At 46.2% G+C, this 25,884-nt stretch overlaps 1 protein-coding gene across 1 annotated transcript; it reads left to right on the top strand.

Annotated features, from left to right (window-relative positions):
* Positions 1 to 6,943: 6,943 nt before the first annotated feature.
* Positions 6,944 to 20,955, top strand: LOC136099463 (endonuclease domain-containing 1 protein-like). The gene is made up of 3 exons (XM_065833704.2): positions 6,944 to 7,238; positions 16,772 to 17,089; positions 19,257 to 20,955. The coding sequence occupies exons 2-3, from the start codon at positions 16,808 to 16,810 to the stop codon at positions 19,800 to 19,802; spliced, it is 828 nt and encodes a 275-aa protein (XP_065689776.1). The 5' UTR covers positions 6,944 to 7,238; positions 16,772 to 16,807; the 3' UTR covers positions 19,803 to 20,955.
* The last annotated feature ends 4,929 nt before the right edge of the window (positions 20,956 to 25,884 follow it).

Raw genomic sequence — 25,884 nt, 5'->3', positions numbered from 1 at the left:
ATCTGGCTTGATGTGCTCGTGTCGTCCCCCAGCCAAAACCAAGGTGGTTGCAGTATCACTTACTGCTGAGTACGTGGACGTGTCGCTCCGCTTCCTACACACGGCAGCTGAACGCGACCGAGCACAAGCTGCACACAAACCCCTTTCCTGTATCGGGGTTGCTGACTCTGAGCAGGGCAGCTTTGCTTCTCCTAAAAACAAAACAAAAAGGATATTCCGTCTCTGCTTTTCCTTTTGCAAAGCAGCGCGGAGAGATGGTGGCTCCCAGGGATAGTTATCCTTTTGTATGGTGTCTTCGGAGTGCCCTGGATGGGATGGAGTGAAATATACGTATTAAAAATAGTTGATTTTTGGGAAAGTAAAACCTGGTCGCGTTGTGTTTGGTTGCTGATGTAGATTGCTGAGAGCCTGTCAGGTTTCGGGCTGGGAAGGTGAGACCTTCTGGGTGCGTTTTGTTCAAACAACATAGTCTGGAAACAAAAAAGTCCGGAGTTTTTAATGCTTTGTGTCTGTGGGTGTTTTGCCCTTGATCATCACTGGGCAGAAGGTAGGAAAATAAATTCTCCACACTGTCTTTTTTTATTTTATGGGTTTTTTTTTCAGTTTATCAATAATATTATCTAACCTTATTGAAATTAATCACAATAATGGAATTGAAAAATATTAGTCGCAATGTTTGTAACTTGATCTGAAATTCATCTTCTACTATAAAGTCACTCATGACTGGTAGGGAAGCCAATAAAGCTATGAGTTTTTACCTGCCATTAGTAGATAATATTTGTTATCTTCGGGGACAGATTGTTCCTCCAGGCCAGTTTGTTTGGATGATTGAGAGTAAACAACATGCAGCCTTTTAAAGGCTTCCAGATGAGCTGCCTGAATGGATGCTAAATGAAAATAATTTGGAGCATGAAGGAGTAGTTTGAGAGTAAATAATATCTCTAAGTCTGTTCTTCTGTTTTCTCTTCTGAACATTTGAGTGATTTCCAATAGCAAAAATAAAAATATACAGCATGACATGGGGAGAAAGAATCTCGGATGAGCGTGTTGTAAACACTGACAAATAATACCCAGATAGCTGGAGGGCACCTGGGATCTTTAGGAGAGATCAGTTCTGTAATGGAATAAACCGGCTGAGCAGTTGCCCTAGGTTACAATAAAGAACAGTGTTACCTGTTTTAATCCTGCAGAATTATGTTTAGAAAGGTTTATACTGGATCTTAATGGTGTGGATCTTAATGGCAAGTTTGTGCCACCAACCCCAACATGCTTTCCAAATAAAGTGTTCACAGGGAATCATAGAATAGTTTGGGTTGGAAGGGACCTTCAAAGCTCATCTAGACCCCTCCCTGCCAAGAGCAGGGACATCTTCACCAGTGTCCTGGTTTTGTTAAAAACAAGTTTCTCTTTTAGCGAATTTGCCTCTCAGCTAAAGCCTTCGTATTAGCTGCATTTTTGTGGAAAACCAGATACATGGTTTGGTAAACATAGCAATGGAATGCGAGGTTATTGATAACGAATTGATGCACATCTCGCGAGAGGGGCAGCGAGAAACAGGTGACCAAGAAACTGACCAACGGTGTATAACATTCCATTCACGTGAATACTTCATATAAAAGTGGGAGATCACAAGGATCTCGTCCCTTTTTCCCTCTTTGCCCTTCTTTGTCCCTTTTCCTTATGGCCGACATTAGGAGAGGACCTTGCTGGTCGTCCCTGCGAACTGAGGCCTAGTGAGAGACTGAATCCAGCTCCGGTTGGCTGCAGAGTCCAGTCCAGGACTTCGGGTGCCGGCTCTACAGTTGCTGAGACTTCCAAGATTGGTTTTGTATATTTTGTATTATTTTCTCTATTTTATCAGTAGCATTAGTAAAACATTTTTAATTTTTCCAACTCTCTTCTCTCTGCCCTTCTTTCCCTCCCAATTGCCTGTGCTGAGTGGGAAGGGGGGAGAAGGAGAGGCTGAAGTGGGGGGAGAGGGAATTAACAATACATCTGCCATGGTTTTATTGTCACCCCCTGATCAAAACCCTCGACAACCAGCTCAGGTTGCTCAGAGCCCCGTCCAGCCTGGCCTGGGATGTCTCCAGGGATGGTGCATCCACCACCTCTCTGGGCAGCCTGGGTCAGTCTTTCACCACCCTCATTGGAAAAAATGTCTTCCTCATGTCCAGCCTGAATATCCGTAAGTGTGAGAGTGGGACAAAAAGAAAAAGTCATGCCCTCAGCTTTGTGTTTCCTGCAGCATATCTCCCAGGATACTGTGTTGGGGCTGATGGTAACAGCTCTGTGTTTATCAGAAACTTTTCTTACCACCAAAAACACTGAAAGGTATCAGCCGATGCATTTTGTGCTGATTTCCGTGATTTAGGTCTGTGGCTGACGTGAGAACAAGAACCAGGACATAGAAACCAAGCTCTTAAACCCGACATTTTCTACCTTCTCATTCCTCCAGCCTTATCCGCATTAACTGGTATTTTGGTCTTACTTTGAATAACTCTCCAGCTCTTTTTCATAATATTTGCCTTTTGACATTTGAGGTTGGACTTTACTCCATGCTGACTCCTTTCCTCCCACCTCCTTTAGGTGCTGTAGCAGTCCTTTTAACCATAGGGAGGTTGTTTGTTTGGGTTGTTATTTTTAACAGAGACATCTATTTTTTTACAGATATAGCAGTTCAAAGGAGGAAAGAGAATATATAAAAACGGCAAATTCCATGTCGGTCTCCTCATTTATTGCTCTTGCAGGGTCAGTGTCCACACACTGATCATGAGGGACAGAGATTTGGCTCCTGCTGAAGCTACACGTCACATCTCGTGAAGCCCAGAGACGAGCAAAAAGATCATAATGGAGAGACTGAGGTTGGAAGGGAGCTCTGGGGAGCTCAGACTTCGGCTTGCAGCAGATCTAACATCAGTGCTAGATCACGCTGCTCAAGGTCATCTCCATCCCAAGTTTTATGGTGTTGCCAAGTGTTGGCATTGGACAGTTTGAGCAAGCCCACCACTTTGCATCTGGTACCTCCACCATGAGATTGGTGGGCTTCTGATTTCGGGTTCCTCACTCCCAAATGATGATGTTGGCACTTGCTCTTGCTTTGCCTGGGCATAACAGTCTACACTAAACACCGGCGAATCTGACTTTTTCTACAAGGCAACACAAAGATCCGGTAAAGCTGACGAAGTGTGGCCCAACCATGAAGGTTAAACATGCAGAAACACCTGAACAAACCTCCAAAGATTTGTTACTAATGGGATATTCCTCTTATCAGCCAGTCTGGATTTCAGATGAATCTCACATTAAACAGTTTTGCCGAGCTGGTTTCCTCACTGGTGTCAGCAGATACTTCTGCTTTTGCTTTTCAGGAGCGAAACAGCCTCTGGTTAGACCCATATGGTGGACTGCAGGTCATCTGCTGGTGCAGCTCTCCTCAACACAAGGCTACTGCTGCCCAATGCTTGTCTAACCACATCAACCACCTTCTCTGCCCCAGCAAACATCCCCCACTGAGGGATGGGTCCTGGCATTCGGTCCTGGCTGTGAATTCGTGTGCTAGGGAAGCACTTTATCTTGGGGCAAGCATCGAAGAGCCAGCTGAGGTGAGGTCTGGCTGTGTGCAGGTTTCTGCATTTCCCTGCTGGCTTCCCATCTGCTTCTGTTTGAGGGAAGTATTTTGTTCATCACTGAAGAATTTGCCTATTGTTATGGCTCGTCTTCTCACCCTGCAGACCCATCAGCCCTCTGTGTTCCCATTTGTCTCTCTCCTGCTTGGAAAGACGAGCACTACCCATAGACAACACTTTCAAAACCACGTCAGTGCAGAAACCCACAAACCAAAGGAAATGCTGAGTTCAGCTTACTACAGTTTGTGACTCACCTTATCTTGTTGACATACTCCTGGAAATAACCTATTTCAAATTTCCCTGCTTGCTTCTTATGGCCACAGGTATATTTTTATAGTGAACTTGTTATCTACATGCTATAAAGTAAAATGTTTCACTGTAAGTGAAAACAAGCATTGAATTCTGCATCCATAGAGTCAGGAGTTTTTCATGCATCCTATTGGCAATGGCCATGTTCCAGGAAGTGGTATCTCCAGCAGAAACTCAGACCACAAAGGAAACATCACTGGTCCTTTTGGGTTGTGCTCATCCCTCTAAGGCCACCTGTTTGGGCTGAAAGGGGAGTGTTACAGGGTGAGGCAGCCTCACAATGGCAAGACTCAGCCTAGAGCAGGCACAGGCTGACTCTTGACTAGCTCCACTGCATCCACAAGCTATCTCTTGGTCTAGCAGGAGGTCTGACTCAGAGCAAGTCACCTGCACAAAAAGCTTTTGACTTCACTTCTAAAGCACCCCAATTGTGCAGCCAGCCCATGGCTAGTTTAGCATGAGGTCATCTTCATGCTAGGTGATTTTCTGGTGCTACCAGCTATTTTGAAATCATAGAATCATTTCAGTTAGAAGAGACCCTCAGGATCATTGAGTCAAACCATAACCTAACTCTAGCACTAAACCATGCCCCTAAGAACCTTGTCTAAATGTCTTTAAAACCCCTCCAGGGATGGCAACTCCACCACTGCCCTGGGCAGCCTGTTCCAACACCTGAAAACCCTTTCCAGGAAGAATTTTTTCCTAGTATCCAATCTAAACATCTCCTGGTGCAACTTGAGGCTGTTTCCTCTTGTTCTATCAGTTGCTACTTGGGAGAAGAGACCAACACCTTCCATGCTACAACCTCCTTTCAGGCAGTTGTAGAGAGCGAGAAGGTCTCCCCTCAGCTCCTGTTCTCCAGGTTGAATGGCCCCAGTTCCCTCAACTATTCCTCATAAGACTTGCGCTCTGGCCCCTCACCAGCTTCGGCACCTCCACTGCATTCTCTTTAGTCCTTCTGTTTTGCACTTGTGTAACATGCAGAGCACCACCCTAAACCCAGCCAGCCTTGCCAAGATGTAAGAAAAACCCACCTCTGGTCTTCATCCTCTGCTGGCTTTTCCAACCACATCAAACAACTGGATGTAAGAACATTAAGACTGAATTGCATCAAGTGCATCTTTCCCTCCTATTCCTCACTAAACTGATTATTTTTTCTGATGTGTTCCCAAGAGAGCATCCTGCCACACAGGAAAGGTGCTGTGAGTGCAGCAGGTCCTCCTAAAAGCTTATGAAACGCCCTTGAAACTCCTGCTGGATTGACATACCAAGATCATGAGAATGGATGAGGAGCGGCTGTTTGCATCACAGGTCTGTCCATAAGGAAAGGGCTTTGGGAAAAGATAGCTTTTGTATTTTTATGTTGTGCTTTGGCTAAGTAAGTAACATAAAATAGGTATCACGTATACAGAGACAGCAACGTAAAGTGGGACTTATCTTGTGTAATCTTAGAGGTGTAAAGAATCAGAGCTTGTCACCCAAGGATCCCTTATAGAGAGAAATAAGCACTTTTATAGTATAATTCACTTCATCTGTCTGGTGTGAACTGTGCCCTGGAAACGTGTATTTATCTTTTAGTGGCTCTAAAGGGGGTGCCGAGAATGAGCTCTTCAGCAGGACGAATCCTGCTGAGCCATCAGCAGATCTCCAGGAGCAAATCTAGGAGGCTGAGTCATTTTGATGGGTCGAGCTAGGAGGGGGTGTTGCAATCATTTGTCTGTGTTAGTCTGGCTTCCAGGGCCAGTTTCTTGTGAATTCAGCTTAACTGGGAAGGGTTCCTGGCCAGGATTTGATTCTTGGCTATTTTCTTGCATCATGATGCAGTGCTGGGCCTCCATATCTGAGCTCTCTGTTCCCACTGGTCCTTCAGTTTATATTCCAGGTGCGAATTTTAAGTAGCAGATAGCAGAGTGCAGACTTTGTTGATTTGAGATTTAGTCACAGTCTTTAACATATACATCCTTGAAATGCACTTGAAAAACATTAACATCTTATGTCTCAGGCAATCAAAATAGGGCCTCATGCTGGCATCCCACTGTATGCACTCAGCTTGGGCAGTTGACTCATATTCCCTTTCCACTCTAGGAAAACAATCTCCCCACAGCTGGGAACAGCAGGCTGTTTGCTCATCCTCCCTTAAACACAGATCCTAACTTAGCTTGTTGAATGTTCTCCTAAGATCAGCCTCCAAATGACATTTTAGTACTTAATACCCAGTGTTTTTATCACTTTCCCATAACCTAAGCGTTGTGTCTGAATCCTTTTAGCACAAATACATTCAGGAACCAGTGAGCATAGGCACTGAGCAGGATTTATGAATGAAGGTTCTCTTTTGTTAGAAGACAGGATTTTTCAGTAGTGGCAAGAAAGACACGAAAATATAAAATGACAAAACACATAGTTAAGATTATACTTAACAGGAATAAGGTCTCTCCTGGCAGCTTCAGCATCCCAGAGGGTTTTCTCTTAAATCATAACTTCTGTCTCTTGAACAGAAGGTAATGTCTGTATTGCAGCAGGATCTGGCACCCTCCTACGATGCAGCATTATCACATCTCCTCTGGCTAGAGGCAGCGAGCACTGAACAACGAGAGCTGACATCTTCAGACATGAAGTGATGATCAGGGTTGCCCACCATGGACAGCTGGGTCTTCCTGCCATGCCACGTATTTCTTCATGAAAAGCATTGCCAAGAAGTCACCATCCCTGGAGAGGTTTAAAAGACACATAGACGAGGTTCTTAGGGACATGGTTTAGTGCCAGTATTGGGTTAATGGTTGGACTTGATGATCTTGACAGTTTCTTCCAACCAGAATGATTCTGTGATTCTATCCACAGGGTTCTGATGATGCCAAGTCCGGCAGAGACGACCAAGGCACAACCCTTGAGCAAAGGGGCTGCTCTTCCTGATTAGCAGTGAGCCTCTTCCTCTGGAGTTTGGTCTGACACATTTCCGCTCACAACCAACATCCTCATTTCATACCGAGTGAGACACCAGACTGACTGGAAATCTTCATGTTGATGTAACTGCTAATTACCCGTGGCATAATTAATGTGTAGTAACACAGCCTGTGTTTATTGCAGAGAGGGCCATTCCGGCGCTCTGGAGTGGTTGAAGGGCAATTCTCACAGTGGGCAATTTTGCATGTCTAGCAGGGGAACCGAGTTGGTGCAGAGACTGTTGGACATCATCAGTCTCTTCTTGTGGGGGAGATGAGCTGATGGGGTCTCATCTGGTTCGTGTCTATCCCCCAGAGCAGTCTGAACCACCGATCTGGAAACGTGCCCTCCTCTTGGCTCGCTGAGGTATGTGGTGTGGGTTTTTGTGGCTTTGGGCTGTAGAAATACTTTATTGTACAACTCTTAGAGAAGTTGGCCATCTACTATTGTAATTTTCCAGACAATAGCTTGAGCGTGTTGCCACAGGGGAGGAGGGGAGAAGACATGAGATGCATCTGCCATGGGGTCATAGAAATGTCAATTGCAAACATCAGCTGGATGACTCTAATTCAACTTCCTGCTTGAGGCAGAAGCACTGTGAGCTCTAGACTGGTTTAGCTGTGGTTTCATCCAGTTAATCCCTGACTCACCTCCCCAGTTCACCATTTGTCATTTCCCAACAACCTGTTGCAGCGCTGTACTACCTGCCTGGAGACATTTTTTTATCCTGCTGTCCAACCTGCACCTCTGTGGCTGCTGCACTTTGTTATTGTGCCTGGCTCCACCACGACAAGCTTGGCTTTGTTATCTTTGCCCTTCTAAGGAGCTGTTGGGCTGTCCCTCAACCTCCCTTTGCCAGACTCAACAAGCCTGAATCCCTCAACCTGTTTTCCTAAGACATGTGCCACACAACTCTGATCACCTCAAACCTCATGGCAGCTTCATAGCAGCCAAGTCTAAACAGGGTTTGGGAGTCCATGTGCATGGTGAGATCTGGCACCTAATATATAAATGTCTACCAGGAAGATAAATCGAAGGAGGCTTAATAAACAGGTTGTATTAATAAGTAAAGATATTTTACCGTCTTAAAAATATACCTGGATGAAACCACAGCATGGATTAGTTTCCATACAGACCAGTCTGTTCATGAAATCAAGGCACAGTTGTTAGTGTTGCTACAGCTCATGAAGAAGTGTCTGTCACTGTGTGGTGGAAAGAAGGAAATCCCACTAATTGAGGCTCCAGAGTTGCTTTAACGCCTTGGGGCTTCTATTTTACCTGAGGAACAACTGCAGGGTGTGAGTTATTTTCCAGTCCAACCTACTGGCCTTTGATTTCCCTTGCTGTCAACAAGTCAACCAGAGCAGCGCCTCAGCTTGGTGCTGCTGCTTTTCTCCAGTTAAGGTTTGTACCTTGCTGGAGGTGAGTGACCTGCTGCCTGTAAAGGTGAGCAAAGTCTGGAGGAGAGGCAATGGGACGTGCTCCAAGCTTGCAGGCAAAGTGCATTTTCTCACTGCATCATCACGACAGGCTGTGCTGAAGGCTGGGGTTGAGTGTTTCAGGTATAGCAGCAAAGCCACCGTGCTGCTGGGTTGAATGAAGGAGCCATTGAGGGGAAAAAAAAAAAAAAACAAAAACAAAGGATGGGCAAAAGGGGTCTCAGGAGCCCCAGAAAAATACAAAAAGACAGATTCCAGATCTGTCTAGAGCTCCTCTTTGTTCTAATCTTTCATGACCCAGGCTGTCCGAGGAGACATTGCTAGGAAGGTTTAGTCAGGAGTGATCCGTGCTTACTGACCCAGAATCACACAAAATCACAGACTGGTTGAAGGGACCTCTGGAGATCATCCAGTCCAACCCACCTGCTAACGCAGGGTCACCAGAGCAGATCACACAGGAAGGTGTCCAGGTGGGTTTGAATGTCTCCAGAGAAGGAGACTCCACAGCCTCTCTGGGCAGCCTGGTCCAGGGCTCTGGCACCTCTAAGTAAAGAAGTTTCTCCTCATATTCAGATGGAACCTCCTGCGCTTCAGTCTGTGCCCGTTGCCCTTCATCCTGTCATTGGACACCACTGAAAGGAGTCCGGTCCATGCTCTTGACACCCAAATGTACATGGTCCCTCCTTTTCTTCTCACGAACACACATCTCCTCCACCCTGACAGCCCAGCCCTGACCTCACTGGCAGGATTTCCCTCTTGATTCAATACTCACCCTTTTTAGTGCAGCACCATAAAATCAGCAAGAAGCCAGCCCTCCCCACCCTGAGTCATGGGGTTGGGTTTCTTGAACGTTGAGCAAACCATTTTTTTTCCGTGGGGAAACCCGTCTGTCTGACATAACCTCCACTGCATCTTCAACCACTTCTGGTCCACAAAAGGTGTTAAGAGGCAGAGGTTCTCTGCTGATTTTCACACCACGGTGCATGAAATGAGCTTATATCTGGGTACATGGGAAAGAGCTGCTTCAAAACCTGGAGACATGACCCCAGTGGTGGTGTGACTTGGCCTCCAATGCTTATCCAGATACACCCCAAAACCAGAGTCACCAAGAGAGGGGGTGGATTGACTGTGCAGGGTTTTTAAGTATCTTAAAGTCAGACATCTGTGACCAAGCTATGAGCTTTGGCTGCCTTTATACGCAACAAAGAAATAAACACTTTAATTTGAACTATTCACAGTTTTGCATTTTACATTTGCTTAATTTGGGCTAACATGAACGCATCTCTGAAGACATGTTTTTCTCTCCAATTACTATAAAGGGCAGGTTTGGAAATCTGTTTTTCAAATGCCTGGGTTAGGATGAATGAATCCTATAGAGAGAGATTTGGGGGGTGGGGATCTGTTATTTTTTTCCTTTGTGAGATTTTTGTGTAAGATTATTGTAAGATTTCCACGTGTCATGAGATAGGTACAAATACAGCATTCTTATTTTCCTTCTACATCAATATTACATCTTTTACCCACCTGTATTTTACCTCTGCTGCCAGGCGAATGTCCTGGGGTTTCCTCACTGTTATCTCTTAATCCATCAACACCTGACCCACAGAATTCCTGGTGTGTGTCTGTGGTGAGGGGTTTCAGTTGTTGCCTAACCCTCCCCAGCAGAGCCCGTGCTGCTGCGTGAGGATCAGGAAGCGAAAATAACGGACTAATTTTTAGTCTCCGAAGCTCAACGAAACCAAAAGAGTGAAAGTAACCACAGGCAACCAAGCAGCTCTCGGCTGGTGAGTATTTGTGCCAGGATGATGCTTCGCAGGTGACAAGGACACATCACCATCACCTAAGTGTTACCTGCTCTGCGTGCCCAGGGACCATGGCACACAGTCTCGTGGAGCGGGTATAACTGAAGTTATCAAATCACATGCCAGCTCTTTCACCTGAACTCTAATACCTTAAAAACACTGCTTGATCCTTGAGGGGAAAGGATGGATTGAACACATTTGACTCCAAAATTCAAGGACTGCAATAAGTCAGCATTCAGGTTGTTGTGTAGAAGAACAGCTCAAGGTAAATAGTTTAAAACCAGTAATACACACCTGTTCTCCTTGAAAGGATTAGGCAGCCTAGTAAATATTTCACGTCCTTACCTCTTTCTGGAATCTTCTTCATAAGTGTGATACGATTTACATGGCCTTGGACAAGGGTTGTGTTGTTCACATGGGAGATGGGTCATATTTCTTAATGGAGAGCTGCTTTGAGACCACTCCTTGGGCACTGTGGAGGGACGGGAGAAGGAGCTGCTGCCTCTGCTGGGCACCACAATCAGTTTTTCAACCCTCATTTGAAGCTCATGCTCACTTGAACATACCTGCCATAGGGGGAGGGTGATACATTCATGTCTCAGCATCCTGGTTGTCACAGAAGAGTGTGCTGGTCCTGGGGTGCCTGCATGGCCAGTCTGCCCTCGCTTGCATTAGCAGAGCATCTCCCAAAAAGAGGTGACACATGGGTCATATCCAGTCTCCAAACATCTTCATGTCCCGCCCATGGCCATCGGATACCAGGATCTTTGCTGCCCTCTCAGGATAACAGCCCAGAACAACATACATCTCCTCGATTCACATATCCAAGCGATGTTTCTCTTCCTTACATTTTGGTTTCTCATGCCCATTTGGCTTCTGCTGCTGTGATTTGCTCCTTCCTGAAGACCTGCACTGCTCAATCTGCTTAGCATCTCTTTGGCGATTCATTTGCTTCTTCCACGGGGACCAAAGACTCAAGAGAAGGCTTTTGTGGCACCTCTTTTTCTGCAGTAGAAATAGTGCCCCCCTCTGACACTCCTGGTTCAAAATCCTCTTTTCCCTGCACTAATTATAAGAGCTATTTGTATTTCCCTGCATTTGGATGGCTGCCTCATAATTCTCCCTGCTGTGAGCAGGAGGTTGGACTGGGGTTGTTAACATCTGATAGAAAGAAAACTGAGGTAGACATCAGGAGAACATCTTACTGAAGAAGCCAGACCTGGACTTTGATACACTTTCCCTAGAAAAGTCCTGCAAGTCCTTTTCCTTTTCAACCATGATGTGGAAAAAACATTGGAAGTCCTTCATCTACAAATCTCTGGGCACCCAGCTAGGAGAATATCAGAGAATCCAATAGGATTTTTCCATCTCTGACCTTTACAAGTTGAAGAAATGGAAGTTTGTCTTACAGGACAGACCACGTGGGAGTTGGCCAGCAGAACTCGTTCAATATCAGCCACATTTCCTCTCCATCCAGAAAGTGCCCAGCTCTGGACAACACGTGGGCACTGCCTACACTGACCTGGAAGGCAGAATAGTGCCAGGTATTAAGCATTAGAGCAGAGTCTTTATAAAAATCAGCGAAATGCAAAGCATGACCTCCTAGACCAGGATGAGAGGTTCATTCTCCTGGTTATTTCACCAACTTGTCACAGTATTCCAGGACTGTTACCTATATTTTAGACACAGTAAATTTTGTGGATACGCTCACAAAATTTCGTCCAGATCAGTTAAAACTCTGAACAAGTGGAAGACTTCAGCTTCGTTCGCAGTGGTCATTTGTTCACAACTAAATTGGACTAATTTTCCTCCACTTCCAAAAGAAAAGTGCCCACACGGGGATTTTAAACAGTTTCACTGGTCCACTGCATGAGTTAACCCAGGTTAGCTTGTGTTTTGAAGCAAGTTACACGGAAAAACTTCTTGTTATCCAAGGTTGGCTTGCGGCGAATTGCTTTGTGTGGGATTTTCACCATCAGGCCTTTTGGAATCTTGATCTATATTTCCATTGCATTTTTGATATCACAGCTGGGTACTGATTGTGCTGCTGGTATCTGCTGGGGCTGCTTACTGTTTCACTGTGGGTATTTTAAGTCTTTTTTGAAAAAAAAAAAAAAATAAGAAACTTCTTGTTGACTGCCTGTTCTCTTTATAGAATGGTTTTTTGTGAGCGACAGCACTCCAAACACGACCTGATACTTTACTGGGTTAAAAGCAGAGGACCAACAAGGATTGCCTGGACATCAAGCTCAGCACTTTGCTATTCTTCTTCAGAAGTGTCCAGCAAATGCTGCTTTGAGCTAGGATCCCATTGCTCCAACACCTCGAGACAAGCTTCCGACAGCCGAGCTCTTGCACTGGCACAATGTGCTATAGCAGGATCAGACCTGGAGGGTGAGGACAGAGATCAAGGTGTGAAATCCAGTGCTTCCCACTGATGGTTTGACGGGGATGAAGGAGCGAGCATTTGCTAGATCAGAGAAACGGAGCTCTTGGGGTTCAGAGATATGTAGGATAAGACACACAGCCTGTGGCCTGGAGACTAGGGCTCTGTATTTCTATAAGATTCAAGATAAAATACTCATTCTCTCTGCAGTTTTTAATGAACATTTGTTCAAAATGTTGCTTTAAACTCTGCCCCAGTGTGCAGCTCAGGGCAAGGGACCCTTCTTGGTGTCCCTGACTTTTGTCATACCCATTTCTGATGATTCTTGGCCACAATAATTAACAACCTTTGGGTCCATTTCCACCCTACTGATAATATAGGAAATCAGCATCTTTCCTCCAGCCATCCAGAGACCATTCCCTCTGCTCTCTGAGGACAACACAGCCTACCCAACCTTTTTTCTCTGTATTCATCCCATCAAATCTCTTTTGCTCACTCCTAAGGGCAGAAAACCTGTGTCCACCAACCCTCCTTTCTGGGCAGACTGGGATCCTATTGGAACACAGGCTCAGCAGTGGCTGTAAAGCAGCAAGAAGAGACTGAGTTGTGTCCCCAGGATCTTTAGGATGGTGTTAAATCAGTGCTGTTGCAAAGTGTTTGCGATCAGGCAAGGGGAAAATATGTATCCTGATCATATTAATTATATCCTGAGAGGCTGAAGAGCAGACTGTGAGTATCTGTATGTACTCAGAGACAGGCTGGTCGGTCTAATGCCACCAGAGATGGTTTGCTGGGCATAAAAATGTGTGTAGGTGCTGTGACAGCAGCAGCAGTGCCCTGTGGGGAATGAGGAAATGAAAATCACCAGACACAGTTATCTGCTTTCGACACGTGATGCTGCAAGTCGGCGAGCTTGGGAGAAATCCTAAGAAAACAGCAAACAGAAAATGTCACCCCATTTCTGGGCAGGCATGAACAAATCTCCCCTGAATAACAACAATGGGAATCCTCTCTTTTCTGTGAGTTTCGTCTATTATGAGAAGGAGCAGAATTATGACAGGGTTTATATTGCAGAGGGACTCTTGAGGGCTCAGATGACCAGTTCTGCAGGGGAAAGATTAAAGTGGCAGTTCAGGTGCTTGTTCTGAGACTGCTTCAAGGTAAGTTCTTGCTCCTTTATCACCACTGACTGCAATATTTATTTTGAAGTATTTCCTTTACCTTCAGAACAAATACAGCGAAGGTTGAGCTGCTGTTGCTGAGCTCTAATGTCCCTCTTCCAAGGAGAGAATGAGATTTTATACATACAATGTATTTTGCAGCTCTTTAACATTTTGTATTATAGAGGACAAGGAGAGAAGGAATGACTTGAGAAAAAAAACTCAAGGACAGAAAGTAAACATCTGGAGAACATGAGAGAGACAGATGCAGAAGAGACTGGGAGAAGCTGGGGAACTGTCACCACATGAGCTGATCCCTGGTCTTTGAGAAAATAATAAAATCAGGTGAGATCCAGGAAAAAATTCACTTTTGATGATGCTCAGATCAAAACCTGGAAGAAGGAATGCTGTTCCTAAATGAAGTAAACTACCCCACTATGAACTGATACTCCCAGAAACTGATGCCCAAGATCCCATTAGATCTGAAGCCCTCAGCAGTGCTGGCAACCTATCCAGAAAAGTCACCAAATGTGGTGGGATGCTCTGAAGTGGTGGCAGTGTTCCTGATGCCCCAGCCACATGTTGGACCTGGTCAGGGATTCTTCAGGGAAACGATCCGCATGGCAAGCCTTGGGAACAGATGTACAAGGAGATGCCTGGTGGTGAACTGAGATGTCTAATTGAACAAAAACACTTTCTGTCTTTGTTTGGTTTTAATTGTTCATCTTGATGATTGGAATTTCTCCTGCCTTGGAGATCTCTTTGAGAATGAGTTATTCCCTAGGATCCAGCAAGATCTTGGCCTAAGAGCCAACACCATTGGAACAGGCTGCCCAGGGCAGTGATGGAGTCACCATCCCTGGAGTGGTTTAAAACATGCGTAGATGAGGCTCTTAGGGACATGGTTTAGCTACAGTGTTGGGTTAATTGTTGGACTTGATGACCTTGAGAGTCTCTTCCGACCAGAATGATTCTATGATCATCTAATGAATTACTGCCTGTTGATTACAGAATGCACCAAGCAGATCGGAGTTGGGCTTGTACCCTCTGGCATGTGCAATCTTGGGTAAGAGTAGATCCAAGGTCTTATTTTGGCCTGCTGACAGAGTCTGGCTCACAAATGTAGGGAAGACTTGATTCAAGGTTATCAGAAAAGCCATAAAACACCTTTCAGGTGCCAAGTCACCTGCAAAATTCGCATAAAACTGTTGAATAAGGGAAGGGGGGAACTTATCGAGTACCATACCTCCACCCATGACCTTGCAAAAGACCTCTGGAATAATGCAGGTCCTGGCTCCACTCCTGGACAAACTTACTTTAACCCCTTGAGAAATCTAACAACTCTGCCTTCTTAGAAAGCATATATAAACCACCCTAAGGTCACTGCCAGACTGTAGCAGAGACATTTGAAAGTCCTCGACAGCTTTGGGGCTGTGGGCTGTGAATAAAACATTTATGTGCCGCTCTTTCACACGGTAGGTTGGTTTCTATATATCTGATATTAAGATAGTTGGATATATTTTAAGCTTGTGGGGTGTGGTGATGCAAAAGAAGGACTTTTCAGTAAGTTTTCTGCCAGATGTGGTCATACTCTGGGGAGTACTGTAATAAACGACTTCTTGTGGTTCGCTTTTCTCAGTTTTCAGCTTACTGATCACCACATTATTGATCCAGTGCTAGTAATGAGACAAAGGACCAGATGTCTTGAGTCAGAGCAAGGGTGTATCTAGCTCAGTATCCTGAATCCCATGGAAATTAATAGATGAGGGTCAGGGAAGAGAATAAGAAAAGAGCAAATGTGCAAGGTGACTTTTCAAGCCCCCAGTAGCCTTCAGGTCAGACACTTGCCCAGCCAAAGGTGGGTTTTGTGCTTTAGATGCCACGACAGCTTTCTCTCCCATGAGTCCTGTTAGCTGCTTGTCCTTCCTGCCTTTTTTAAAATGCTAATTATTTTAAAACCGGTCTGTCAAGTGTCTAGCAATGAAAATGGAAATGTCATTTCTATCCCCAAGCCCACGGTGCATCTGAAAGAAAATAAAGCACCCTGTAGCATTTCAGGCATCCCAGGGAATTTGTAAGCAGCTTTCTCTGAAAATAAAGATCTTGCTGGCTGTTGAAAAGCATGTCAGTGCCTAAGAAAGACAAAATAGGACCTGTTTCTGTTAAAGAAATAGAAATTCCTGTACAAGTGCTTTTTATTGTACAGGAAGAACAATGAGCAAAGCTAAAGATGTGGATCAGCCCCTTGGTATCTGCACTGCTGTAGCAGCAGCCACCGTGCTGATGAGATAGAGGTGTCATCCCTCCTGCTTGCTGCTGCCATCTGCTTGGCCTGTAAATTCTGTCCGTAAATGCATTGTTTGGGGTTCAACAACCCTAAAATGCAAGCTGAGTAGCAGGACAAACACCTCCCGATGTCTCAGTGTCAGGACCTTAAGCTGGACCACTTTGTGTTAAACACCTGACCTAACTTTGGGGGACATTAACCCTGCTGTGAGCACAGAGGAGTTGTGGAAGAGCTGCATGTCTGTGTGGACATGGATGGGATTAGAGATGTGTAGGAAGCATCGCTGCTATTTCCTTTCCTAATCCTCCATGAGACTAAAGCCCAGCTCAGCACCGCAGGTGGCTGAGCAGAGTATGTGCCCAGCTACAGGTCCTCTGCAGTGGAAAGGTCCTCAGAGCAGAAGGGAGCGAGATGTAGGGGCTCCCAACCCCTGGTTGCTTCAGGCTTTTTTCTCCAGTGCCAATGCAAAAACTGAGCTCTTGCCAAACATAAATCGGCTGGAAAAGGTGTCCTTATCCCAACACCATGCCGCAGCTCCAAGAAGACTTTGCTGTGTGAGCTGATTAGACACAGGGTGGGTTTGGATCCCTCCTTAGACAGGCCAAAGTCTCCCACTGCTACTGACTCCAGGCATCTGAAACTTATTTTAAATGTCATCCTTATTTCCCTGTTGATTTTTCCATATCCAGGAGGGCAGAAAGTTGTTCCCTTCTTGGTCTCTCATAGCCCCCTTCTTCTAACATCCATGTTCCACAAGCACAGAAATGACTCGAGGCCATGATGAGCATTCTCCAAGTTGAATGTCTCTCCTCATTTTCCCTCCAGGTGAGCAAGAGCTCTTCACTTGAAATCCTCCCCGTGATGCTTCTGCTACTGCTGCAGGTCTCAGCAAGCTGCTTCTGGCTGGGACGCAGCGAGGTGGTGACATCCTTTGAACATTCATGTCCTCAGTTTTTCTTCCGGGAAACCCCCCCAAATGAAGCCCTGGAGCCAGAGAACCCAGCCTGGATCTGCCAGCACTACCAGAACCACTATTACTTTGCCACCCTGTACGACAGGAACAGGCGGATCCCCGTGTATTCTGCTTACCTCTACGAACCCGCATCTGGCACAAGACCCAACACGTGGCTGGTTGAGCCCCAGGTAAGTGTCTTCTCTCATTGCACGTCACCCTCCAGTCACTAAAAGATGAACTACAGCATTTAACCACACGCTTCTTTTTCCTCCCACCCCCACGCACATGCAAATGGACTCGCTGGATGGGATTCGTCTCATCTAACTTCAAACACCTTCACCACACGGGGCCTCCAATGCATCTGAGACATCAGCAGGAGAATGAGTCATATCCTAAAAGTGCCCACTTTTATGCATTGACCTCACAGGAGTATTAAGTCAAATTACATTACATTACGTTACATTAATTTACGTTACATTAAGTCAAATGACCCCCCCTTCTCTGTCCCATGCTGTGGTGGGGGACTGAACGATGGGGAAAAGACATCCAATGGCAGTTAAATTTGAGGGACCAACTGTGCTGGGCTCTTATCTTCACCCTGAGCTGTCTTACATTCCTGACAACTTATTTGCTCCCAGTTAAAGAGTGAATCTGGCTTTTAAAATGGCATGAGAGAAACTCAGAATTGGGTGAGATGACCCAGTGAAAAAGTCTATGCAGAGGCACTCAGTGATGAGAGGGTTAGGTTAACACTGGGTGAGTTTATTGAGTGATATTTCAGGCAGTGGAAAGTGAGTAGGACTGGTATCAGCCAAGCCAGAAGTGCGTGTTCTCCATCCACCGGCACTTGCCCCATCCTGCCATTGCCTTAGGCTTGGGTCAGAAGGGTCCACCAGACACATGGACCTCTGCAAACTATAGAGTCCTCCCAAACATCCTTCTGACAAACCTCAGACCATGCAAATTATGGAACAGAAGAAGAGGAAATTCAAGTGATTGCTAGGGATACATTAGCAATAGGGAATTTAGGTGAAAATGAGCCGTAGAAGACAGCCATATGCCCTGTTCCAGAGGAAAGCTAAATATGTTTCCTTAAATAAGAAAAGAAAAATGTTATAGTTATTAAAAAAAATGCACGTTTACTCACATGGACTCAAGCAACTAATTCGGTGTTGCACCTGCAGCTTCCAGATTTAGAGGGAACAAAAACTTCTGTCTTTTCTTCCCTGGACCATGTATCCAGGCCATCTGCAAAATCCATGCTTTTTTTAATTGTCTTCAGAGGTCTTTTCACAGTATTTTGGTTCCGTAAGTCTCTTGGGGGATTTTGAGCTCCCTTAAAAGGCTGATCATTTCTAACTTATTTTCAGTGATGCTGCAGAAGGAACATATCTGTGCTCCCTTGCTCAGATCAGCTCTGAGACACATTATTAGTACTGCAGTAACAGATCCCACTTGCGTTGAGGTATTTTTGCTTACTGAGCAAAAAGGTTTCATCCTCACAATGAGCTATAGCCCAACACATCTCCCTGTGGGCTCCACGGCTCTTCTCCTCATTCTCTTCCCATCCTTTCCACCATCAAGGACTCCCTAAAGCACCCATCCTTCAACGAGGATATCTGTCCACTTGTTTTCTCTAAGCTTGTAAAACTCTAGGGTGCTGACAGATTGCATTAAAAATAGGCAGGAAAACCTTTCATAGAGACTGTGGAAATGGGGCTGAACGGAGCAAAGACCAGGGCTGATGACAATGTGATTAGATGCAGGTGATGAAAGTTGGATGTGATTAATTGGGGTGGGAGGAACAGGGGAGAGCTCTGGGTAGATGTAAGATGTGAAGAAGGGAGGAACGAGAACCAGATGTGACAGGGGAGATGTCTCGCCAAAGTCACCTTTCAAACCTGAGAGTGGAAAATGCTCATTGTCTCATGTGTCCACCCACACTCCCAGCTCAGGCTGGATTTTAAAGGTCACAAGTCAAATCGAGAGCAGTCAAATTCTGAGCTTTATATATTTTTTTCTCTCTCGTGTTTGTCGAGGAGGAGCAGCTTTATGATTTCTGCCTGATTCATGCATTTTCATACACTGAGATGACAAAAAACGGGTGCTCAGCACCCAAGGACTTTTGCTCCAGGGAAACCTGCTACATTGCCCCATCCCTGGAGACATCCCAGGCCAGGATGAACAGGGCTCTGAGCAACCTGATCGGGGTGAAGATGTCCCTGCTCATGGCAGGGGTTGGACTGGATGACCTATGAATTTCTCTTCCCACCCAAACTATTCTGTTATTCTATGCTTTTTATGATTGCTCCCATCCTCAATACTAACAGCTTTTTCTTGTCTTCACCTATCAAGCTGATGGGTCCGACTTATCCCAAAACTATGGAAAAAGAGCGGACCCTCTTAAATAATTTCGACCTCAGCTTAGATCAGATCAGTGAGAGCCAGGCCGTCCTCCAAGACTACAAGAACCTGACAGACTTGAACCGTGGCCATTTGAACCCCAGCGGCCAGCACTCCGACTCCAGCAGCAGGACAGCCACCTTCACCCTCACCAACATAGTTCCCCAGAATGAGAAACTCAACGGCGGCGCCTGGAACAACTACGAGCAGAAAACGATGATGAGCAAGACCGAGGGATGTAACACCACCTATGTCGTTGTGGGTGCTGTGCCTGGGAATGACTATATCGCCAATGGGAGGGTTAATATACCCAGTTACCTCTGGTCAAGTGCCTGCTGTGAGGTGGACACCCACCACAGGAAGTCTTGGGCAGTCATTGCTGAGAATGACAAGAATGAGGTCCAGCTCCTCACGCTGGGGGAGCTGGAGGATGTATTGACCCAGCTCTATGGGAGGAAGCAGGTTTCTCTGTTTAACAGTGACTGTCCCCGGGAATAAGCCCCACTTCACTTCCCAGATGTAAAAGGCTCAGGAGCTTTCACCACATGCCCTACACAGTGTCTGTCCTCCTTCCTTCTCTAGCGGTTTTCCAGCTCTGTCTCTCAGAGCACCTTCTCTAATAAAAGGGAGAAAGAGGTCAGCAGAACCTCCAGCTGGTTTGCTTTTCTGCCCACCCTTGGAGGGACCTCTGAGGAAGGAGTCTTTGCCCTGGATGCTCTGGAGGGCCGGTTGGATAGCAGTCCATGGGCAAGGAAATCAGAGCTGGTCACTGAGATGAGAGAGCTTTGCCTTTTCCCCCTTTTTCTCCATGCCCATTTACAGATCATAGTTCCTTCCTCTCCTCTTTAGACGTCACTGATAATGTGGTGCTGACTTGTCCCTGACCTCCTCAGGAAGGGTGTGAGCCTAGGGTTGTTCAGGTTGCCCTGAGAAGCTGGAGTCTCTATCTTTGGAGAAACTCAAAACCCAATTGGACGTGGTCCTGGACAACCTGACTAGAGGATCTCAAGATGTCCCTCCCAATCTCAGCAATTCAGTGATTCATCCTGGCACAAGGAAAGCAAAGAGGATTGCTGAGAGTCTGTAAGAATTATGCCCAACCGAGACAATGAACACAGCAAAGCATAAAGGGAGGGAGGAAGGTGGAAAGAGGGAAGACAACTAAGCATAGGAGGAACATCCCAGCTCTCTTGAAGTCTGCAGATAGGTAAAACAAGGAGAAGGAAGGAAATAACTTACATAAATCATTAGGCTCCTGATCCCTGAACTTACATAAATCACTAGGCTCCCAATCCCTAAACTTACACAAAGACATTGCTTACGTAAATTTATTAGCAGATTTTTGTTTGCTTGCTTTTGGACCATACACCTCGAGAGAAGGAGCTGAGGTACCAGACTGCCAGGCTTGGGCAGCAGGCATAGAGCAGGCTTTGATCAGTCAAAGATAAATTTCTGTGATACACGGGTGGGATATTTCCATTCTCTGCTCTGTCTCAGCGCCTTTTCTGCAGATTTATGTATAACTGATTTTGTGAAATATATTCAATGGGTGTAAAAGATCAATGTATGCTATATAATTTAGGTCCTGAATAGTTTACAATTTGCTACAACGCTGTATCATAGCTTCACCTTATATATAAATCAGAAGTTTCTTCCCACTGAAATTTTGACTACTGGTAATGCCCTTAGTAACTAGAGCATCCTAGCAGGAGGTAGGCTGTCCAAATCCAGTCTGAAGATGCCATAACACCTACAAAAGTGTCACCGTCAGACACTGGTTACTTTTCCTATGAATGTACATGAACAAAGTGGATCATGGTGCAAATGGCTCACACAAATGGTCTCACTTCAGAGATACCAGCTTGAGCCTGAACTTCTCAGCTCAGGAGTGGTTCATCAGCCTCCTGGGTCTCGTCACTCACCCAGGACAAACCTCTTTGGAGGCTGCACAGAAACATGGGGTGGGACTCAGGTGCAAAGTCAGACACCTACTTGCAGGTGTCTCCATGTGCGCTGGGTGTCTGAGCTCTGATTGCAGCCAGCAGAGACCCGAGCACAGTTCAGCTCCACAAATAGAGAGATCCTGAGCCACTTGAGTTGTGCAGAGGTATGTAAGACATCCAGTGGGGCTGGCTGAGCTGCTGCAGGGTGCTGGAGACACCTGCACCCACCTGGGCCAGCAGCCAGAGGCCAGGGAAGTTCCCTAAGGGCATCTCCTGTGACTCTGGACACCTGAGCAACCAGATCCCACCACAGGATAATACCAGGGCAGTGCCTGGTAGCATCATGGACTTCTATTCCTGTTGTCTCTAGGTCTCAGGTCCCCTGCCCTGATGGATTTTTCGTCCTTGGTTCAAACGCTGACAAAATCACTGATGGGTGGAACCATCAGTGCTATTACAGGTTGAGGGACCTCTGCAGGCACCTCTGGGCTTGCTCATGGAGCATCTTCTGACTCGCTCAACCACCTTCTCATGCCTTATGGGGCCTGAAACCACACTCATCCTCACCACTGCCACCCCCACGTCCCAGGCTCTGCTGGAATCCCCCACTCCCTGACCATCCCCGTGAGTCACCCCTCCACCAGCTCCCTGGGTTCACCCCAGAACCTTTTCCCCTGGCAGTACCCAGAAATGCCCTCCCCTCCACAGCAAGCAGGTGAAAAATGCATGGGAAGTACAAAAACAACCCAAAAAGAATCAGTTTGGAGGCTGCCTTCCAGCAGATATCAAGGGGTGCTTCACACAGCACCCCAGCTTGAAGCTGAGCAGAGATGCTGCCTCATGGTCCCCAGCTCCAGGAGCATCCTCCCGGGTAGCCTTCATACGTAATTTACTCTGGTTTCTGCTGCTCCTGGTTATGAACAGAGAATAAGGACACAGCCCTTTGGTGAGCCCGTAGCTGTGCATCACGCTCGTGCCCCTGGTGGGGTGGGAAACTCCTCTGTCCGCCTGGAAGAGACAACTACGCTGAGACGAGAAGGTAAATACACAGTTTGCTCTGTGTCTGTCTGTCTTTGGGGAGAGCTTTGGGCACTAGTGGGTGACTGGGGTTTTAGACAGAAAGGAAACATGATTTTGCCCAGGAGATGCAAAGGGATGCTGAGCTAATCCCATTAACCTGTGGTTTATTGCATCACCCGCTTGAGTTGCCTGAACGGACTTGCAGCTCGCTGAGGGCCCTGCCACTGGCTAAGCTCACTGCACTGCAAAGGGCTGGATCATGAAGGTTGTTTAGTCCTTTTCCAAGAACACGGATGGTTCGAGTTCTTTGAACTGAACAACGTTGTCACATCCTGTCCCCCCTGCTCCTCCCCACAAAAAAGAAGGAAACAGGAAAATCAGAAGAGTGGCATCATCTGGCCTGAGAAAGCAGTTGGGCAAAATGGCTTTGATACATCCAGATATTGAGTAGCTGTAACATTTTGCAGCATGCTTATTTGTAAAGTTCTCCAGGATCGCCTCTGGCTAACACATGGGGAAGGTAGGCTGGGAGCACCTTACTGGGGCTTTGCCATCTCCTGGGCAAAGGAGATGTCATCTCCACCTGCTGGGTCGAAGACACCGAGGCTATTGGATTTCCCTGTCATCTCTTTTGTGTAGCCAGTAAATCACAGAATTATAGAATCATTTTGGTTGGAAAAGACACTCCAGATCTTTGAGTCCAACCATTAACCCAACACTGGCACTAAACCATGTCCCTAAGAACCTCATCTATGTGTCTTTTAAACCCCTGCAGTGATGGTGACTCCACCACTGCCCTGGGCAGCCTGTTCCAATGCCTGACAACCCTTTCTGGGAAGAAATTGTTCCCAAGATCCAATCTAAACCTCCTCTGGTGCAACTTGAGGCCGTTTCCTCTGCTCCTGGCGCTTGTTCCTTGGAAGCAGAGCCCAACCTCCCCTGGCTCCAAGCTCCTTTCAGGCAGTTCAGAGATCAGAAGGTCTCCCCTCAGCTCCTGTTCTCCAGTTGAACCCCCCAGGTCCCTCAGCCGCTCCCATCACACTTGTGCTCCAGCCCCTTCTCCAGCTCCGTTCCCTTCTCTCAAGTCACTCCAGCACCTCAAGGGCTTTCTTGTCATGAGGGGCCCAAAACTGACCCCAGGATTTGAGGTGCATGGTTCTGACCGAAACACGTGCTTTTTTGTGACATTTCCAATCTGATCTCCTGGCTGTGTGTCCCAGGGGAGCGCACATCTCTTCATCTCAACCTGCAGGGACAGGCTCTTTTCTGGTAAATGGGGCTCAAAGCCGTGAGGGTCCTTCCTGACTATCACAGGAGGTCCTACTGGGAATTCCCTCTCTTCAGTTAAATGCAGATCTACAAAAAGTGGAACACAAAAGGGTCCACTTAAATTTGAGAAGAAACTTCTTCTCAGTGAGGGTGACAGACACTGGCCCAGGCTGCCCAGGGAGGTTGTGGAGTCTCCTTCTCTGCAGACATTCAAACCCACCTGGACACCTTCCTGTGGAACCTCAGCTGGGTGTTCCTGCTCCATGGGGGGATTGCACTGGATGAGCTTTCCAGGTCCCTTCCAACCCCTGACATTCTGGGATTCTGTGATTCTGTGAAAATGAAAAAAAAAGAATACCATTTGCATTAACCTAACTCCTTTATCTTGCTGGGAGCTACAAGAAGAGAGGAATGTTCAGTTTATTGAAAAACAAACATCATCTCTATTTTCACATGCGAGTATGCAAAATATTATTGTTAGCCAGTTAAATGGAGGAACAATGAATCATGGCCCTTTGCAGCTCTGCAGCATCTCCTGTCTGATCTTCAGTGTCCTTTCTGGGATCAAAGGGCTAAAATCGTGGTCAGCAACTCCTAGAGCAAAATGCAGAGTGGGATGAACACTGAATATATGAACTAAAGGCTTGACACAGCAGAAAAGTCTGTTGAGAGCTTATAAAAGGGGAACGACATCACCTAAACAACTGGATTGTTGAACATATTTGCATAGAGACGGGAAATGAGTAGATGGGGAAGACAAAAGCTTCTGTCAGACCAGCCATAAACTGGGCTTGGAGGAAACCTTCAGCCAGAAGGAAAATTGGGATTTTAGATCTGGTGTGGAGGAATTAATAAGATTTTAAAGTGGGAAAGAGAGGGAAGAGGAAAAACATGTTCCGAGTTAACACTGCACATGCTGAGTTCACACTGAAAGGCTTTATGCCTTGTCTGTATGATTTTACACAACTCCCAAGATATTTGCCAGGAACACCTTTTTCCTTTTCCACCTGCCATAATGATATCAGTGAGATGAATATTTTCAGATCCAAGATGCCAGGTTGCCTGCTATGAACTAATGTTTGCTTTCAAAGTATCACATTGGCTTCTGTAAAGTACTTATAATGTAAATTCGCACTCTGTTTCTGACAAATTGCACGACTGCAACTCTTTCAGCAGGTACGTTGCCTGAATCTGATCTCTTTTTGAGTAACCTACTCACATTTTCTTAGTTCAGTAAACGATGGCTTGTTTTAACAAATTGGTAAACAGTAATTTACTCCTGGGACTTTGAGATCTTACTCTGAGTGTTCAGAGCACTGGACCAGGACCAAGACCAGTTTACAAAGTCACCTCAGTGCCGCCATTTCCAATCCGTAAAATGAACATAGAATTATATAGAATTATCTTCATTTTACTGTGCACTGTGAGCTAAGGCTGAAAAGGAAAGTATAAAAACCTTCCATTTTGTTATTTTCGTCCTAATGTGCCTTAAATTAGAACTTTACCAAAGACTGAGGGAGATTGAGCAGCACAAAAACGCAAAGAATTGGAGGAGAGAGAAACCTTTGGTTTTGAGCAGAGCGAGCTGGAAAACAGGGCTTCTTGTGCACAGGAAATTTTGTCATTTCAAACTGTGGTTTCAGTCTGAATCAGAACAAAACCCCAAGAGTTTCCAAATTCCCCTTAAAATGGAAATTCTGAGAATTTCAGTCTGGAAATGCTGAAGCAGGGTGTTTCTGATACCCACCCCCTGCCCCACACCTGCCGAACAAAATCAGCTTTCTCATCATCTCGCAGTGGTGCTGCCACCAGCTTCCCTGAGGAGGTGGGAGGTTTCCTGGGGACACCTACGGTGACATTGTCACCAGGAGCCTCTCTGAAGATCTGGGAGCTTTTGGTGCTGCTGGACTTCTAGGACATTGCACAGCCAGGTCCTGGCACCTACCCTGTGCCTGCAGGTGGTACATCATGGAACCACGGAATAGTTTGGGTTGGGAGGGACCTTCAAAGCTCACACACTGGTTGGGGTTGGAAGGGACCTCTGGAGATCATCCAGTCCAACCCACCTGCTAACGCAGGGTCACCAGAGCAGATCACACAGGAAGGTGTCCAGGCGGGTTTGAATGTCTCCAGAGAAGGAGACTCCACAACCTCTCTGGGCAGCCTGGGCCAGGCTCTGGCACCTCAAAGGAAAGAAGTTTCTCCTCATGTTCAGATGGACCCTCCTGTGCTTCAGTCTGTGCCCGTTGCCCCTCATCCTGTCCTTGTACACCACTGAACAGAGTCTGGTCCATCCTCTGACACCCACCCTGGAGATATTTATAACCATTGATGAGATCCCCTCTCAG

The sequence above is a fragment of the Patagioenas fasciata genome, chromosome 1 (assembly GCF_037038585.1).
Source record: "Patagioenas fasciata isolate bPatFas1 chromosome 1, bPatFas1.hap1, whole genome shotgun sequence".
Classification (NCBI taxonomy): Eukaryota; Metazoa; Chordata; class Aves; order Columbiformes; family Columbidae; genus Patagioenas; species Patagioenas fasciata.
This window is presented reverse-complemented; position numbering and strand designations above follow the sequence as displayed.

Bases quoted from the DNA above. Each gene is read 5' to 3' on its own strand.
- LOC136099463 (XM_065833704.2), top strand. From the start codon at position 16,808: ATGCTTCTGCTACTGCTGCAGGTCTCAGCAAGCTGCTTCTGGCTGGGA. The intron at 17,090-19,256 runs GTAAGTGTCTTC...TCACCTATCAAG, and splicing joins CGTGGCTGGTTGAGCCCCAG to CTGATGGGTCCGACTTATCC.